Genomic DNA, 18,701 nt, shown 5'->3' with positions numbered 1-18,701 from the left:
ATAAACTAAATTAAACTAGCTATTTAAATACTTTAGCTACAAATCAAAGTCAAATCAAAGTGTAGGAATTCTGTAGTGAGCACTCACCTCCTATGTCCTCAGTGTTTATCCAGCAAGTTCAAGGCATGCCAGGAGTATGATAAATATTCTCCAATTGCCTGAATGGGTGCAGCTCCAGTGACCAGGATAAAGTAGCCTGTTTGATCACCTTCCGATCCACTACATTTACACTTCACCACTGACACACAGTGCAGCTAAGTGTACTGTCTACAAGATATATTGCAGCAATTCACCAAGGCTCTTTTGACAACACTTTGTAATGCCACAACCTCTACAATCTAGAAGGGCAAGGGTAGCAGATGCATGGGAACATCACCCACCTGCAAATTCTCCTCTAAGCCTCACAACATTCTGATGTGGAACTATGTTATCGTTCCTTCAGTGTTACTGGGTTAAAATCCTGGAACACCCATACTAATAACACTGTGAAAACAGAGTAGGAATAAACATGTCTTTTTCCAATGGCAGACAGTTACTAGTGAGGTATTGCAGGGATCCATGCTAGGACTCCAGTTATTCAAAATATATATTAATGATTTAAATGAGAAAACTAAATGCAATATCCCCAAGTGTGCAGACAAAACAAAGTTGGATGTGTGTGTGAACTGTGAGGAAAATGCTGAAATGCTTCAGTGCGATTTGGACAAATTGAGTGAGTGGGTAAATGTGTGGCATGGTCTCCAGTGAGAAAGAGTATTCTGGCTATGGAGAGCGCACAACAAAGGTTTACCAAGCTGATTCCTGGAATACCAGGTTTGACATACGAAGACAGACTGGATCAGTGAGGGGGATATTAACTCGAGTTTAGAGGGGTATAAATCCATTAATGTTTAGGAGAACAACAATTTTTTTTCATTTGCTCACATGAACTAGGTGTTAACGGTTAGACGAGCATTTATTGCTCATCCCCAACTGTTCAGAGGGCAGTTTAATGTCAACCACATCGTCATAGATCTGGCAATAGAGAGGCCAGACTTGATAAGGATAGCAGATTTCCTTCCCGACATGACATATGCGAACCAGATTGGTTCTTACAACAATTCATATGGTTACCATTACACCAGCATTTTTAATCCCAAAATTTTACTGAATTCAAATCTGCCACAGTTGGATTTAATCCATGTTTTCAGAACATTAATTCTGGATTACTAGTTCAGTGACATCATCATTATAACATAGCCCCCCCAACTCTTGTGATAAGAGTTTGAAAAGCTAAGATGTACAAAGGGATCTGGGTATCCTTGTAAAGATGTCACTGAAGGTTAACATACAAGTATAGCAGCTATTAGTGATGCTTTTGTAATGATAACCTTTATTGCAAAAGAACTTGAGTAAATTAGTCGTGAAGTCTTGCTTCAATTGTATAGAAGCTTGGTTAGACCACACTGAAATATTGTGTGCGGATTTAACCTCCTTATTTCAGGAAAGATATTACTGCAACAAAGATTCACCAGACTAGTTCCTGGGATCGTAGGACCGTGTTATGACGAGGTGGGGAAAATCGAGCCTGTATTTCCTCAATTCGAAGAATGAGAAGTGATCTCACTGAAACTTTAAAAATGTTTAAAGGGATAGACAGGATAAATGCAGGTAAGATGTTTCCCCTGATGAGGAGTCTAGAAGCAGGAAGTACAATTTGGGGTTGCCACTCAGATCCAAGATGGAGAGAATTTTATTTTGCTCAGAGGGCTGTGAACCTTTGGAATTCGTTCCCCATGAAGGCCAAGAAAGCTCAGCATGTTTAAGACAGATATTGATAAATTGATTTCCAAATACGTACAGGTGGGTAAAGTGTTCGCTCTGCCATTATCACATAGAATGAAGGGGCAAGCCCAATGGGGTGAATGGCCACCACTGTTCCTACATTCCTGAATGGGTGAATTCTGAAAGGATGGTCCCTCTTGTGGATGAGACGAGGGGTGATATTTTAAAAATAAGTCATCTCCAATTTATTTTAGTACAAAGATGAGCAGAAATATTTCCTCCTAAAGAACTGTGAGGCTTTACAAATCCCTTTCCGAGAGCAGTGGCGGTAGGGTCAATGCATTAAGACAGACTAAGGAGTTAAAAGGTATTGGAGTTGGTGGGCGGGGGGGGTCACACTTAGGTAGGAAAGCATTGAAGTCACAATCAAACGTGCCATGTGATCTATATGGACTTCAGTATGGCATTTGACAAGGTTTCCCATGGGAGACTGATTAGCAAGGTTAGATCTCACTGAACACAGGGAGAACTAGCCATTTGGATGCAGAACTGGCTCAAAGGTAGAAGGCAGAGAGTGGTGGTGGAGGGGTTTTTCAGTCTGGAGGCCTGTGATCAGTGGAATGCCACAAGGATCAGTGCTGGGTCGTCTGCTTTTTGTCATTTACATAAATGATTTGGATACAAGCATAAGAGGTACAGTTAGTAAGTTTGCAGATGACACCAAAATTGGAGGTGTAGTGGACAGCAAAGAGGGTTACCTCAGATTACAACAGCATCTTGACCAGATGGGCCAATGGGCTGAGAAGTGGCAGATGGTGTTTAATTCAGATAAACGTGAGACTTAGCAGGACTTATACACTTAATGGTAAGGTCGTAGGGAGTGTTGCTGAACAAAGAGACCTTGGAATGCAGGTTCATAGCTCCTTGAAAGTGGAGTCGCAGGTAGATAGGATAGTGTAGAAGGTGTTTTGTATGCTTTCCTTTATTGGTCAGAGTATTGAATACAGGAGTTGGGAGGTCATGTTGTGGCTGTACAGGACATTGGTTAGGCCACTGTTGGAATATTGCGTGCAATTCTGGTTTCCTTCCTATTAGCAAGATGTTGTGAAACTTGAAAGGGTTTAGAAAAGATTTACAAGGATGTTGCCAGGGTTGGAGGATTTCAGGGGTGGTACGTGTATGAAATGAGCTGCCAGAGGAAGTGGTGGAGGCTGGTACAATATGGGCCGGGTGCTGGCAGGTGGGACTAGATTGGGTTGGGATATCTGGTCGGCACAGATGGGTTGGACCGAAGGATCTGCTTCCATGCTGTACATCTCCATGACTCTATGAGTGATAGAGCATGCTTGAAGAGTTGAATGGCATACTGACACCTCTTAATTCAAATGTGCATACCTTAAAAATATGGTATTGACACAAGGGACCAGATACTATCTGAGAGAGAAAGAACCTTGAGAATCCTAGTGTATGACAACTTCAATCTGAGAAGATGGACAAAGGATACTGGTTTCTTTCTTCAATCACAGCAACATTGGTGGGAGTGCGGTGAACTTATAACACATGGACAGCAGTACCACCTCACAAGGGCAACAAAGGATGGGCGCAAGAGGCCGTTCGGCCCATCGTACCTGTACAAGCTGTTCAAACGAGTGTCATTACTTACTGACAGTTTCCCATTTCTCCCCTACCCCCTTACCCTTGGGCAGTACATTCGTCCAATCCATACAATCACCCAGTGCTTTCGAAAAGATCCCCAAACGAATAAATAAAATAAAGTCCCTGTCGCAGGTTATAGCTTGGCACACATTACTAACAAGAGATATCCGATTAACACAGTTTGCTAACTCCCGATGGCATCTTCCTTTTTAGGTTTATAAAACCATGAACGAGGTACAATATGTAACTACTGCATAACTGCCACTGCTCGAGCCAGCCACACTCTTCCCGCCTCGCTTCGGGCATGCGCCCTGGGCAACCGGAAGAATCTGGAACGGAAGTGACGCATGAGGAGACATGGCGGATGCAGTGGCTGAGCTGCTGTTTTTAGATACGTTTAAACACTCAAACGCAGAGGTAAAGTCCTGGGGTCATCCTTTTCGTCATTCATTGGGACTGGCTTCTCCCATCACTTTTGCTTGACTTCTCTTGCCGCAGTTGCTTTTGTAGATAGCGCTCGGCGTGCTGCAGCCTGAACTGGGCCTTTAATAGCGGTGGGAGTGGGATCGGGCCGGGGTGTTACAGTGACCCAGGATCTGTGCCCTTTCCTCTCTTGCGGGACCGACAGAGCTTATGGGTCGAGTAGTACACGCTGTAGTTTCGAATTGCTATTGTCTCTCTTGCACCCCTGTCCTCCGGCGTTAGCTGTTTGTTTTGTTTCTGGTCAAGTGATAGTTACCGCCCCCTTTCCCTCACCCAGAGCCAAATTCAAGAACTGATCTGGAAAATGGGACTCAAATTTAAAGACTTGAAGAAGCTGCCAGTGATTTCTGTGCAGCGCTTTCCGGGATGGCTGATGATGAACGAGAATGTGCTGCGCTGATTGCAAACAACTGTTAAGGGAGATCATAAAGCATTTTAACTTATTTTAGCAGATCTTGCATTATACACCAGTTACATTTTACCAGCATCTGTAAGGCAAGGCTGAATCATTGAAGGAGATCACTTTTACAGGCCAGGAATGCTCGTGTTTATAGTTGTCTCAGAAGTTGTGTAACCGAATAGTCAGTGGTTGGCTATGATTTCCAAGTTAAAAATAAATGGTTATAATTCATCTGGAAACATTCACAGGATAACACATGTCCACAAATTATACTCAGGGAAAATTAGTATATTTTTAATTGCATGGAATATGTTTACGTTAAATAGGAGATTCTGCTGTTCAGTTACTGGATGTAAATGTTCAATTTTGTACACGGTGCAGTAATTTGTGTTTAAAAATTTCAATTTCAGCAGGGAATTGAAGATAGAGAAATGAGGAGTGTTTTTGGCCATTATCTTAGTTCAAGATGAAGTCACTTTAAATATTTGTGTTAATTTGAGATAATCAGGTAACTTATGTTTCAGAAGGCAGTTACGAGACTGCCACATTGATGTGGATCTGGAGTCGCAATCAGACTGGATAACACTAGCAGATTTCCTTCCTACAGCATAGTGATGGACTAGATTGGACTTTCATGAAAACATGATGGTTTACCAATGATATTGACTGAGATAACTTTTTTTTTATTTTGGATCTACAGCTGAATTGAATTGAAGTTGTATATGATTGCATCTCATGCCTTCAAAGTATTTGGTCCTCTGGATCACGGTTTGTTAATCTTATTATCCTGCTGTTACAGTGGTTGATAAAAAGATTTATTTTGTGCATTGCTAGAATTGTCACTGAAATTGCAGTATTAAAACATTTCAAAAACACGATTTAAACGAAATTATTCAACATAACCTGAATTGCAGGAAAATAGATTTGCTTCACACAAAAGAACAAAATTAGTTGCAAAGCTAATTGGTAGCTGGTTACAATTTGAAGTACAGCAACACTTATAGTTTGTGATTTTTGAGAAGATTCGTACCTCAGGTTGAGGTTCAAGTTCAAGTTGTAAGTTTGCTCGCTGAGCTGAGAGGTTTGTTCTCAGATGTTTCGTCACCATGCTAGGCAACATTGTCACTGAGCCTCTGTTAAAGCTGGTGTTCTGTCCCGCTTTCTGTTTGGTCTGTTAAAGTTGGTGATATCATTTCTGATTCTTTTTCTGAGAGATTGGTAAATAGGATCATATCAATGTGTTTATTAATGGAGTTCCAGTTTGAATGCCAGGCTTGTAGGAATTCCCGTCCGTGTCTTTGTTTAGCATGTCCTAGGTTGGATGTATTGTCCCAGTCAAAATGGTGTCCTCCTTCATCTGTGTGTAAAGATCTTTTGGTGGCTAGTTGGTGCTTGTGTATCCTGGTGGCAAGTTTCTTGCCTGCCTGTCCAATGTAGTGTTTGTTGTGGTCCTTGCAGGGTATTTTGTAGATGACCATTAGTTTTGCTGGTTGATGATATGGGGTCCTTTAGGTACGTCAGCAACTGTTTCAGTGTGTTGGTAGATTTGTGGGCAACCATAATGCCAAGGTAGCTTATAGTTTGCCAAGTGTTAATATTTTTCTACAGTATCTTTATTGTTATCTCAAATTAAGGTGTGTTGAAGATACTCATTTAAGTTGAACTATGTGTGGTGGTAGTGCTTCATAAATCTGGTCCAGGTAACATTTTTATCTGACCTGTGAAGCTTACCATGCTTTTATTAGTGAGGGTCATTAAATTTGTTTGATTCTGACCTTGCTTAAGCATATACTCTCCAGCAAGGAGTTGGAAATTGATTGCAAATCCTAACTGAATCTTGAGATGTCTTGGAACTGTGCCTGTGATTATTTTTAATTAAGTAAACGAGTCTTTAAACTGTTGACTTTGAAACAATCAATACCATAAGTTGAACTGTGCAATACCATACTGCCATAAACCTGTGGTAAACTTTGATAGTTTTTCCAATAAGTAAAAATTAAATTCAAAAACCTGAAGTTTTGATCTTGTAGAGTCATGCAGCACAGAAAGAGGCACTTTGGTCACCATGTCTTTGCCAACCAAGAAACACCAAATTACACTAATCCCTTTTATAGCCTACCATGCCCTAGCATTTTAAGTGCTTATCCAGATGCTTCTTAAATGTTGTGCAAATAGCTATCTCAAACATCCACTCAGGTAGCATATTGCATATTTCTCCTACCCTTTGGGTGAAAAATGTTTTCTTCAGGTCTCCTCGAAACCACTTACTCCTAGCCTTAAACCTTTGCCCTCTGGTCAGACATAGGGTAGATCGTGAGTATCATTTCTCATCGATACCTCTCATAATCTTGCATTTCTCAAATCACATTGACCTTCAGCTTCCTTTGCTCCAAGAAAACAAACCCAGACTTTTCATCCCAGGCAACATCCTGGTGAATCTCCTCTGCACTGTCTCCAGTGCAATCATGTCAATCCAAAAGCATGGCAATCAGAACTGCATACAGTATTCCAGCTGTGGTCTAAACTGCATTTTATAATGTTGTAACAAGACTTCCTTGCTCCTACTTTGTACACCCCAGTTAATGAAGTCAAGCGTCCCGCATGCTGCCTGCACAATCCCATCTACCTGTGTTGAGATCTTCAGGGAACTATGGACTTGTTCACAAAGGTCTCTTTGTACCTCAGATCTCCCTTGGGACCTATCACTCATTGTGTTTATTCTTCCCTTATTAGAACTTCCAAAATGCATCACCTCACACTTATCAGGATTAGATTCTCTCTACCATTGCTTTGCCCAATTTACCACATGATCAATATCAAACAATAGCCTGAGATCATCCTCACCACCAACAACACCATTAGTTTTCCTGTCATCCATAAATTTACTAATTATACGTTATGCATTCACATCCAAGTTGTTAACGTACATCACAAAGAGCAAGAGCCTCAGCACCAAATCCTGTGAAACACCAGTGTTCACAATCTTCCAGTCACAAAAAAGCAATCTTCCACCATTACCCTTTCCCTCCTCTTTGCAAGCCAATTTTGGATCCAGTTTGCCAACTTGCCTTTGAGCCTATGGACTCTTAACTTTTGGACCAGCTTTCCATGTGAGACCTTGTCAAAGGTCTTCCTGAAGTCCATATAAATCACATCAGCCGCACTACCCTTATCAATATATTAATCAATTTTTCAAAAAACTCAGTTGAATTAATCAGACATGATCTCCGTCGAATAAATCCATACTGACGATCCCTGATCGACCCTGCCTCTCCAAGTGTTGATTAATCCTGTACCTCAGAATACCTCCAATAATTGCCCTACTGCTGACGTCAGATGAACTGGTCTGCGATTACCTGGCCTATCCATGCTGCCCTTCTTGAACAAAGGAGCCAGTCATCTGGCTCTTCACCTGTGGCCAGTGAAATAATAAATATGTCCACCAGGGCACCAGCAGTCTTCTGAGCAAATGTGAATACTGCAGATACTGGAGATTAGAGTCAAGATTAATGTAGCGCTGAAAAAGCACTGCAGGCCAGGCAGCATCCGAAGAGCAGGAAAATTGATGTTTCAGGCCAAAGCCCTTCGTTCAGGAATGAGCCTCATTCCTGATGAAGGGCTTTGGTCCGAAACATTGATTTTTCTTCTCCTCGGATGCTGCCAGACCTGCTGTGTTTTTCCAGCACTACTCTAATCTTGACCCCAGCAATGTTCCCCCTTGTCTCCCAAAGAAGCCTGCTAAATCACCTCGCAACTCCTCCTTATTAATCTCTTAACATGTTCTAGAACTTCACCAAATCCCCAGTCACAATGTCTTTCTCTGTTTTTAAGTTTGCTCGCTGAAATGGTAGATTTGTTCTGAGACATTTTGTCACCATGCTCGGTAATATCATTAGTGTGCCTCTGGCGAAGCTTTGTTGTTCTGCCCTGCTTGCTATTTATTTGTCTCGGTTTGCTATATCATTTAGATGATATCATTTCTGGTTCAGTTTCTGAGAGGTTGGTAAATGGGGTCCAAATCTATATGTTTGTTAATGGAGTTCCAGTTTGAATGCCAGGCCTCCAGGAATTCCCCTGCATGTCTTTGTTCATCCAGGATGGATGTATTGTCCCATTCAAACTGGTGTCCCTCTTCATCCATGTGGATGGATACCAGTGATAGTTGGTTATGTTGTTTGTGGCTAATTTCCTGCCTGTTTGTCCAGTGTAATGTTTGTTGCAATCCTTGCAGAGTATTTTGTACATGCCATTCATTTTGCTGGTAGTTGGTACGGGATCCTTTAAATTCATGCACAACAGACCTAAACAAGATGACACAACACTCCCAGACACTCTAGCCACACTTGCATACATCAAAGACATCTCAGAGATGACAACCAGACTACTCTGACTCCAAGGCATCATGCTAGCCATAGACCTACCACCACGCTGAAACACTGCTGATGAATTTAAAGAACTCTTTACCAACAACCAGCAGACTGAACGGCATACACAACATACCCTGCAAGGACTACAACAAACATTACATTGGACAAATGGGCATAAAACTAGCCTCCAGAATAAATGAACACCAACTAGCTACCAAAAGACATGACCAACTATCACTTGTACCTAAACACAGGAGAAGAGGACACCAGTTTGACTGGGACAATACATCCATCCTGGGACAGGCTAAACAAAGACATTCAGGGGAATTCCTAGAGGCCTGGCATTCAAACCGGAACTCCATTAACAAACATATAGATTTGGACCACTTTTACCAACCTCTCAGAAACAGAACTGGAAATGATATCACCCACCACAACAAACTGAGACAGATAAATAGCAAGCGGGGCAGAACACCGACGCTTCTCCGGAGGCTCACTGATGATGATACCTCGCATGGTGATGAAACATTTGAGCACACATCTACTAGCTCAGCGTGCAAACTTACAACCTGATCCACAACCTGAACTATAAATCTCCTCCAAAATCTCAAATGTCTTTCTCTTTTGTGAATACAGATGAGAGATATTCATTAATGACCTCTCCTACACCCTCAGGCTCCATGGACTGGTTGCTCCTTTGGTCTCTAATAGGTCCCATTCTTCCCCTCATAATTCTCTTACTCAGAATAGACTTCTCAAAATAAAATTAGGGATTTCATTGATCCTGTCGGCCAAAGGTATTTTGTGGCCCTTCTTTGCCCTCTTAATTTATTTTTAAGCAACCCATGCACACCTTTGAAGAGTCTCCTCAGTTTTTAATGCCTATGCCTAACATGTGTTTCCTTCGTTTTCTTTATCAAACTCTCTTGACTTGCAGGATTCCCAGGACATGCAGCCATTTCCTCCACAGACTTTGAATTCTCACTATATGACTTTTCAATGATTCCCACTTTCCAACTATAGACTTACCTGCAAGTAGCTGTTCCCAGTCTGTTTGCCAGATCTCATCTAAAGATATTGAAATCAGACTTTCTCCCAATTTAGACACTTCTGCACTATCCTTATTCCTTTCCATAGTGACTTTGAAACTTACAGACTCATGGTCGCTATCCCCAAAATGCTCACCTGCTGAAACCTCAATCACCTTGGCTGGTTTCAGTCCCTAAGATCTGCATACTGGTACAAGAAATTCTCCTGATGCACTTGAAAAATTTTACTCTGTCTGACCCTTTCGCAATAAGGTAATTCCAGTTCATGTTAGCAAAGTTTAACTTTCTTACAACAGTAACCCTATTTCTGTCACATCTTTCTGTGTTTTGCCCATGTATCACCTCTATCTCCCCGTCTGTTGGTAGGCCTGTCATTTAATATCAGTAAAATAATCACTTGTTTAAAATTTCTAAACTGTACCCAGATGGCCTCATTTAAAGATCCTTCTACAAAATCCTCCCTCTTTACTGGAATGATGGTTTCCTTTATCAGCAATGCAATGCCCTCACCTCCCTTACATTCCCCACCCAAGCTATTGTGCTTCAAACCTGTATGAGCTAAGGTTGAGCTGCCACTTTTTTTTCTGTCAATCTTTCCTTCAACTATGTCTTAGTTATAGCAAAGGTATCATATTCCCATGCTCAGTGCTCTAAGATCATTAACCTTAACAGTCAAGTTCCTTGCATTAAAATGGCTTGGAAAGGGTGGACGCTAGGAAATTGTTTCCGTTAGGCGAGGAGACTAGGACCCGTGGACACAGCCTTAGAATTAGAGGGGGTCAATTCAGAACAGAAATGTGGAGGCATTTCTTCAGCCAGAGAGCGGTGGGCCTGTGGAATTCATTGCCGCAGAGTGCAGTGGAGGCCGGGACACTAAATGTCTTCAAAGCAGAGATTGATAGATTCTTGATGTCACGAGGAATTAAGGGCTATGGGGAGAATGCGGGTAAGTGGAGTTGAAATGCCCATCAGCCATGATTGAATGGCAGAGTGGACTTGATGGGCCGAATGGCCTTACTTCCACTCCTATGTCTTATGGTCTTACGGATGTAATTTAGCTTTCTGGACGAAGTCTATGTCTTCTCCAACTGCTGACTGCCCAAGCATCCTTTCTATATCTGGTGGGACTCTGCTTCCAACTTTACATCTGCTCTACCTGCTTGCCAAATTAATTTAAAATCTTCTCATCAACACGAGCAAACTACCCAGGTTTGTAAACTACTTTGTTGATTTTGAAAGTTAAGGAATAGAAATTGATTTCGCCTTCACTTGATACTTAAACTAAGCTGTACCCAACGGAGGAAATAAGAGACACGAGTTGAATTCTGTTATTTGGTTCATTCTTGTAGACAGCTGTACTAATTATTCTGGGTTGACTAATGATTGAAGATAACGCAAGAATAAGTAAAGAGGAAAATTAATCAATCGCTAAGTAATCTGTGAATTCCTATGCAGCTGTGTTTGTAGAAATGCACTGTGCTGCTGTGCCCTCATGTTCCAACTGTTCCTACTATGCCCTAATCATTTTCCAGTACTACACCCAGCATCTGCTTATGTTTGGACAGGAACATGCAGTTATATTTAAATGAGGAAAACTAAACCTCTGCTGTTTTCCTTTGACAATTGGAAATACTTGGGTTCCAGTATCCAGCTATCCAAGTTGGTTCAGAGAAGCAGGAAGAGTTATGAAAGATTATGTGCTAACGCTTTGAAGACAGTCTGTGTACATTGTGAATCAGCATTAAATATTTTTACCAAAGTTTAAAAGCCAAAATTTTTTGCAAAACTTTATGCAAAAGAAATGAAATTAGAATAAACCAAACCATTTACATATAACACCGATTTGAAGATTTCAAAACACTTAAAGTGTCCCATTACATTACTTCTCAATCCCATATAAGTTTGACTTAGCTGTGGCTTCAATTTATGGTTTATAGAATCTGATTACCTCTTTTTTTGATTAGTTTATGTAACTCACCTTAACTTTTCTCAGCTTCAAATAACCCTTTTTTTAAAAAACCGAACACTGCTGATCTGGAACGTTAAAATAAACTGCTTATACAATGTGGATTACCATTGACCAGAATCTGAACTGCAAAAGGCATATAAATAACATTTAGCTACAAAAGTAGTTCAGGTGCGAGGAACACTGCAATGAGTAATTCACCACCTGACTAAAGGCCTTCTTATGGTACAATAGTAGCGTCTCTATCCATGAACTAAAAGGCCTGGGTTCAAAACCCACCTGCTCCAGAGTTGTATAATACATCTCTGAACAGTTTCATAATAAAAATAAGTTCACCACCCGATTCCTTAAAGCCTGTCCACCATCTACAAGGCACAGGTCAGAAGTGTGATGGTATATTCTCTACTTGCTTGGTTGACTGCAGTTTTGATAACACTCAAGAAGCTTGACACCATCCAGTGCTGCTTGGAGAAGAGGGCTTTGGTAGGATTTCAGGGGCTTTGACCCAGTGACCGTGAAAGAGTGGTGGTATACTACCAAGACATCATGTTGTGTGGCTTTGAGGAAAACTTGCTGGTGGTGGTGTTCCCATGCATCTGTGAACTTTCTCCTTCTAGGTAGTAGAGATTCTAGATTTGGAAGGTGTTGGTGGAGACACGAGCCCGTTACTGCAGTACGTCTTATAGATGGTGCAGGGTGCTGTCACTCCGTTTTGCAGTGGAAGGAGTGATGTTGAAGGTGGTGGATGGGGTGAGAGTCAAATAGGCTGCTTTGTCCTGGATGATGTTAGCAGCTTGTGTTTTTAGAGTTACACCCATCCAGGCAGGTGGAGACTATTCCATTGGATTCCTGACTTGTTCTTTGTAGATGGTGGACAGGTACTGGTGAGACAAGACTTGTACTTGCTGCAAAATTCTTAGCCTCGGACCTGCTGCTTTTCCCACAGTATTTATACGACTGGTTCAGTTTTGTGTCTGGTGAATAGTAACCACCAGGATATAGATATCGAGGATTTCAGTTATAATAATGCCATTGAATGCCAGTGGGTATTGGTTAGTTTCTCTTTTGTTGGAGATAGAGATGTGGCATGTCTATGACTTGCTGTTTTTCAGCTGAAGCCTAGATAATGTCTAGGTCTTGCTGCATATGGACACTATCTGAGGATTACTGAATGGTGTTGAATATTGTATATTCATCAACAAACAGTCCAAATTATGACTTTGTAGAAGAAAGATCATTGATGAAGTAGCTGAAGATATTTGGGTCCAAGTCACTGTCCAGAGGAACTCCTGAAATGATGTGCTGGAGCTTAGATAATTGACCGCAAACAACCACAGTCATCTAAATTTGTGTTAGGTATGACACTAACCTTGGAGATTGTTCCCCTGTTTCTGTTTAACTACAGTTTTGCTAGAGCTCCTTGATGCCACACTTGTCAAATGCTGCCTTGATATCAAGGGAAGTTCATTCTGTCCCCACTTCTGGCGTTCACTTCGTTTGTCCATGTTTAGTTCAAGGCTGTAATGAAGTCAGGAGTTGAGTGAACCTGGCAAACCCAAAGTGAACATTAGTGAGCATGTTATTCCTTTGCAAGTGTTGCTTGATAACACTCTTGTCACCCCCATTACTCATGATCGAGAGGAGATTGATATAGTAGTAATTTGCTGAGTTCGATTTATCCTATCTGTTGTGCACACGACACCTGTAGATGCCAATATTGTCGTTATACTGGAACAACGTGGCAAGGGGCATAGCATGTTCTGGTGCACAAATCTTCAGTACCAGTGCTGGAATGTTGTCAGGGCTCATAATTCACTGTCTTAATGAAATTGGCTGAGGACTAACATCTCTGATGCTGTGGACCTGGGAGGAAACTGAGATGAATTATCCTCTGGTGATTCTGGCTGAAGATGTTTCCAAATGCTTTGGCCTTGTCTTTGGTTCTGATGTGCTGGGCTTCCCAGTCATCAAGGATGGAGATATTTGTGGAGATGCCATCTTCTGTTGTTGTTTCATCATCCTTCACCATTAATATGGAGTGTAGGAGGACTGCAGACTTTAAATAAAAACAAAGGTGTTTTCTACAGGCCTCCTAATAGTCCTAGAGAAGTAGAGGATAATATTGCGAGGATGATTCAGGAAAAGAGTGAAGGTAGCAGGGTGGTTGTTATGGGGGACTTTAACTTCCCAGATATTGACTGGGAGAGCTATAGCTCGAGTTCATTAGATGGGTCGGTGTTTGTACAATGTGTGCAGGAGGGTTTCCTGACACAATATGTCGACAGGCCAACAAGAGGGGAGGCTATATTGGATTTGGTTCTAGGTAATGAACCAGGCCAGGTGTTAGACTTGGAGGTAGGTGAGCACTTCGGGGACAGTGACCACAACTCGGTGACTTTTACTTTAGTGATGGAGAGGGATAATCGTGTGCCGCAGGGCAAGAGCTATAGCTGGGGGCAGGGAAATTATGATGCAGTGAGGCATGACTTAGGATGTGTGGATTGGAAAAACAGGCTTCAAGAGAAGAACACTAATGAGATGTGGGGAGTGTTCAAGGAGCAGCTACTGCGTGTCCTCGATAGGTATGTACCAGTCAGGCATGGTGTAAAGGGCCTTGTGAGGCAGCCGTGGTTTAGTAAGGAATTGGAGTCCCTTGTGAAAGGGAAGAAGGCGGCATATGTAAAGATGAGGCGTGAAGGTTCAGTAGGGGCGATTGAGTGTTATAAGGTAGCCAGGAAGGAGCTAAAGAGGGAGCTAAGAGAAGCGAGAAGGGGACATGAAAAGTCTTTAGCTGGTAGGATTAGGGAAAACCCAAAGGCTTTCTATAGGTATGTCAAGAATAAAAGGATGACTAGGGTAGGTATCGGTCCAGTCAAGGATAGTAGTGGGAAGTTGTGTGTGGAGGCGGAGGAGATTGGAGAGACATTAAATCAGTACTTTTCCTCAGTATTCACTCAGGAACAGGACACTGTTGCTGATGTGAATATGGAATCACAAATAATTAGAATGGATGCCCTGGAAATATGCAGGGAAGAGGTTTTGGGAATATTGGAAAGGATGAATATAGATAAGTCTCCTGGGCCTGATGGCATTTACCCCAGGATCCTATGGGAAGCTAGGGAGGAGATAGCAGAGCCATTGGCCTGGATTTTTATGTCGTCGTTGTCAACAGGAATAGTACCAGAGGACTGGAGGATAGCGAATGTGGTCCCATTGTTCAAGAAAGGGAGTAGGGATAGCCCTAGCAACTATAGGCCAGTGAGTCTGACTTCAGTGGTGGGCAAAGTCTTAGAGAGAATGGTAAGGGATAAGATTTATGAACATCTGGGTAGGAATAACGTGATCAGGGATAGCCAGCATGGTTTTGTGAAGGGCAGGTCGTGCCTCACAAACCTTATTGAGTTCTTTGAGAAGGTGACTATGGAAGTGGATGAGGGTAAAGCAGTAGATGTTGTGTATATGGATTTTAGTAAGGCGTTCGATAAGGTTCCCCATGGTAGGCTAATGCTAAAACTTCGGAGGTATGGCATTGAGGATACATTAGAGGTTTGGATTAGGAATTGGCTGGCTGGAAGGAGACAGAGGGTAGTAGTTGATGGATTATGTTCATCTTGGAGCGCAGTTACTAGCAGTGTACCACAAGGATCTGTTTTGGGACCATTGCTTTTTGTTATTTTTATAAATGATCTAGAGGAAGGACTTGAAAGCTGGGTAAGCAAGTTTGCGGATGACACAAAAGTCGGTGGAGTTGTGGATAGTGAGGAAGGAAGTGGTAGGTTACAGCGGGATATAGATAAGTTGCAGAGCTGGGCGGAAATGTGGCAAATGGAATTCAATGTAGCTAAGTGCGAAGTCGTTCACTTTGGTAGGAATAACAAGATGATGGATTACTGGGCTAATGGTAGGCTACTTGGTAGTGTGGATGAGCAGAGGGATCTTGGTGTCCATGTACACAGATCTCTGAAAGTTGCCACCCAGGTAAATAGTGCTGTGAGGAAGGCATATGGTGTACTGGGCTTTATTGGCAGAGGAATTGAGTTCCGGAGTCCTGAGGTCATGTTGCAGTTGTATAAGACTCTGGTGCGGCCTCATCTGGAGTATTGTGTGCAGTTTTGGTCGCCATACTATAGGAAGGATGTGGAAGCTTTAGAACGAGTGCAGAGGAGGTTTACCAGGATGTTGCCTGGAATGGTAGGAAAATCTTATGAGGAAAGGCTGAGGCACTTGGGGCTGTTCTCATTGGAGAAGAGAAGGTTTAGGGGAGATCTGATAGAAGTGTATAAGATGATTAGGGGTTTAGATAGGGTAGATACTAAGAACCTTTTACCGCTAATGGAGTCAGGGGTTACTAGGGGACATAGCTTTAAATTAAGGGGTGGTAGGTATAGGACAGATGTTAGGGGTAGATTCTTCACACAGCGGGTTGTGAGTTCATGGAATGCCCTGCCCGTATCAGTGGTGAACTCTCCTTCTTTATGGTCATTTAAGCGGGCATTGGATAGGCATTTGGAAGTTATTGGGCTAGTATAGGTTAGGTAGGATTCGGTCGGCGCAACATCGAGGGCCGAAGGGCCTGTACTGCGCTGTATCCTTCTATGTTCTAAAGAGCTGGAAAAAGTCAGCAGGTCTAGCAACATTGATGGAGAGAGAAACAGAATGAATACTTCGGGTTTATTGACTTCTATAGAACTGAAGGGTACGAGCAGATTAAGGCTTTTCAGCAGTTGACAAAGGGGAGAAGTAAGTGGAACAGATAGTGAGGGTACTCAGCCAAAAAAAAATCAATGGGAGTGCTAATGGTGTGAAGGACAGATGCAGATATAAAATGGGTGTTAATGGTGTGAATAGTAGAAAATAGTTCAACTCTGCTGAAAGCAAACTAACACCATCAAGGCAGTGTCGGGGGAGAGGATGCTTGAATACTCTAAAGTTGATCAGCTGCATCTGTGCACTAATTTCAGCAAACATGTTTACTTGCCTGGACAAGCTTCTGCTCCCACATCTTTAAGCTAAATGATTGGTATCCTTCCTCAAGAACAAAGATGGTCAGAATCAGACCACAGAAATGGTGAAGTCACATAAGATCACGTGTTCTTCTTTTGATGGCTGAACAAACTGATTCTGGAAAGGCAAAATCAGCCATAAGTACCACTTGTGAAATTGTCTGAAGTACTTAATTTTTCAGGAAGGTTCCATGAGCCTTGATCATCTTCAGTCACTCAGCTGTCGGTTGTGAGTCTTCACTTGATGTTGGCAGATTTTTATAATGTTACTATTGAACCTGACTGTATACTTATTTGACACACACACACGCACACAAATGATAACAGGGTGTGGAAACATTGGCCAAATTTCTTTTCCAGCTCAAAAAGCTTTAAGGTTAGTTTCTAGTGCTGAGTTAGATTCTAGATATCTTCAAATCTCGGGAAATGGCTCTGGACGTTGAGAAGTGGATGTACATTGTTAGTTCTTTTGAAACATTAAATTTCTATTTTGATCCAAGTGAAATGAAGCATAGTGCATACTGGAAACTGAGTGACACTGTCCCACCCACCTATTTGTTCCAGTGGCCTTCTCAACTAGCCAAGGATGCAGAGATGGGCTGAGAAGTGGCAGATGGAGTTCAACTGGAAAATTGTGAAGTGATTCATTTTGGAAGGTCGAATTTGAATACAGATTACAGGATTAAGGGCAGAATTCTTGGTAGTGATTAGATTAGATTCTCTACAGTGTGAAAATAGGCCCTTCGGCCCAACAAGTCCACACTGACCCTCTGAAGAGCCATCCACCCAGACCCATTTCCCTCTGACTAATGCACCTAACGCTATGGACAATTTAGCACAGCCAATTCATCTGACCTGCACATCTTTAGACTGTGGGAGGAAACTGGAGCACCCGGAGGAAACCCACACAGATACAGGGAGAATGTGCAAACTCCACACGGACAGTTGCCTGAGATTGGAATCGAACCTGGGATCCTGGTGCTGTGAGGCAGCAGTGCTAACCATTGACCCCGTAGTGTGGAGGACAGAGGGATCTTGGTGTCCATGTCCATAGATTCCTCAAAGTTGCCACCCACGTTGATAGGATTGTTAAGAAGGCATATGGTGAGTTGGTTTTTATTAGCAGGAGATTGAGTGTAAGAGCTGCGAGGTTATGCTGCAGCTCTGTCGAGTCCTGATTGGACCACACTTGGGATATTGTGTTCAGTTCTGGTCATCTCATTATAGAAAAGACATGGAAGCTTTAGAGAGGTTACAGAGGAGATTTACCAGGATGCTGCCTGGGCTGGAGGGCATGTCTTATGAAGAAAGGTTGAGGGAGCTCGGGCTTTTCTCATTGGACCGGAGAAGGATGAGAGATGACTTGATCAAGGTGTGCAAGATGATAAGAGGCATAGATAGAGTTGATAGCCAGAGTTTTTCCCACGATAGAAAGCTCTATCATGAGGGGACATAATTTTAAGGTGATTGGAGGAAGGTTTAGGGGAGATGTCAGAGGCAGGTTCTTCTGACTCTTGGTCAGTGTGTGGCAATGTATGCTGGGTGCTATGAAGACGAGAAAGGAGCTTCATATAAAGCTTTGTAAGTAAACTGTGCAATCAAAATTTATCAATGTATTTCGTGAGGTTAATGGAATTTTTCTTCCTATGCAAATGTAAATCTTGCATTCCCAGCATATAACTTTAAATGAATATTCTTATGTTCATACTAGAATTACTATTTAAAATTTAAAAGAATTCTTGTCTTTTATTCTGTTACATTATAGCAGAATACGCATGTGGATGTCGTTCGTTTTCCGTGTGTGGTTTACATAAATGAAGTTCGAGTTATTCCTCCTGGTGTCAAAGCTCACAACAGCTTGCCTGATAGCAGGGCATATGGGTAAGTGAAGGGTGAATGGGAAATCCCTGTGTTTTCTTTAAAGCAATTTAAGAATTTAAATGTAATTGACAGGATACTTCTGCATCTAAAGTAATGTGTTTATTTTGATTTGATCATAACCTTTGATCACAT

General features: G+C 42.0%; 1 protein-coding gene across 3 annotated transcripts in view; it reads left to right on the top strand.

Moving 5' to 3' along the window:
* The first annotated feature begins 3,772 nt into the window (after positions 1-3,772).
* Positions 3,773-18,701, top strand: part of virma (vir like m6A methyltransferase associated) — a 117,026-nt gene continuing 102,097 nt past the window's right edge. For 2 of the 3 annotated variants that reach the window (XM_060823674.1, XM_060823672.1), the window contains exons 1-2: positions 3,775-3,837; positions 18,454-18,569. In XM_060823674.1, coding sequence (XP_060679657.1) covers positions 3,778-3,837; positions 18,454-18,569 — 176 coding nt within the window. In that variant the 5' untranslated portion in view covers positions 3,775-3,777. Of the gene's footprint in view, positions 3,838-18,453; positions 18,570-18,701 lie in introns of all 3 variants that reach the window. The other variant, XM_060823673.1, reaches the window with a different exon arrangement.

This window comes from Hemiscyllium ocellatum, chromosome 4 (assembly GCF_020745735.1).
Source record: "Hemiscyllium ocellatum isolate sHemOce1 chromosome 4, sHemOce1.pat.X.cur, whole genome shotgun sequence".
Classification (NCBI taxonomy): domain Eukaryota; kingdom Metazoa; phylum Chordata; class Chondrichthyes; order Orectolobiformes; family Hemiscylliidae; genus Hemiscyllium; species Hemiscyllium ocellatum.
This window is presented reverse-complemented; position numbering and strand designations above follow the sequence as displayed.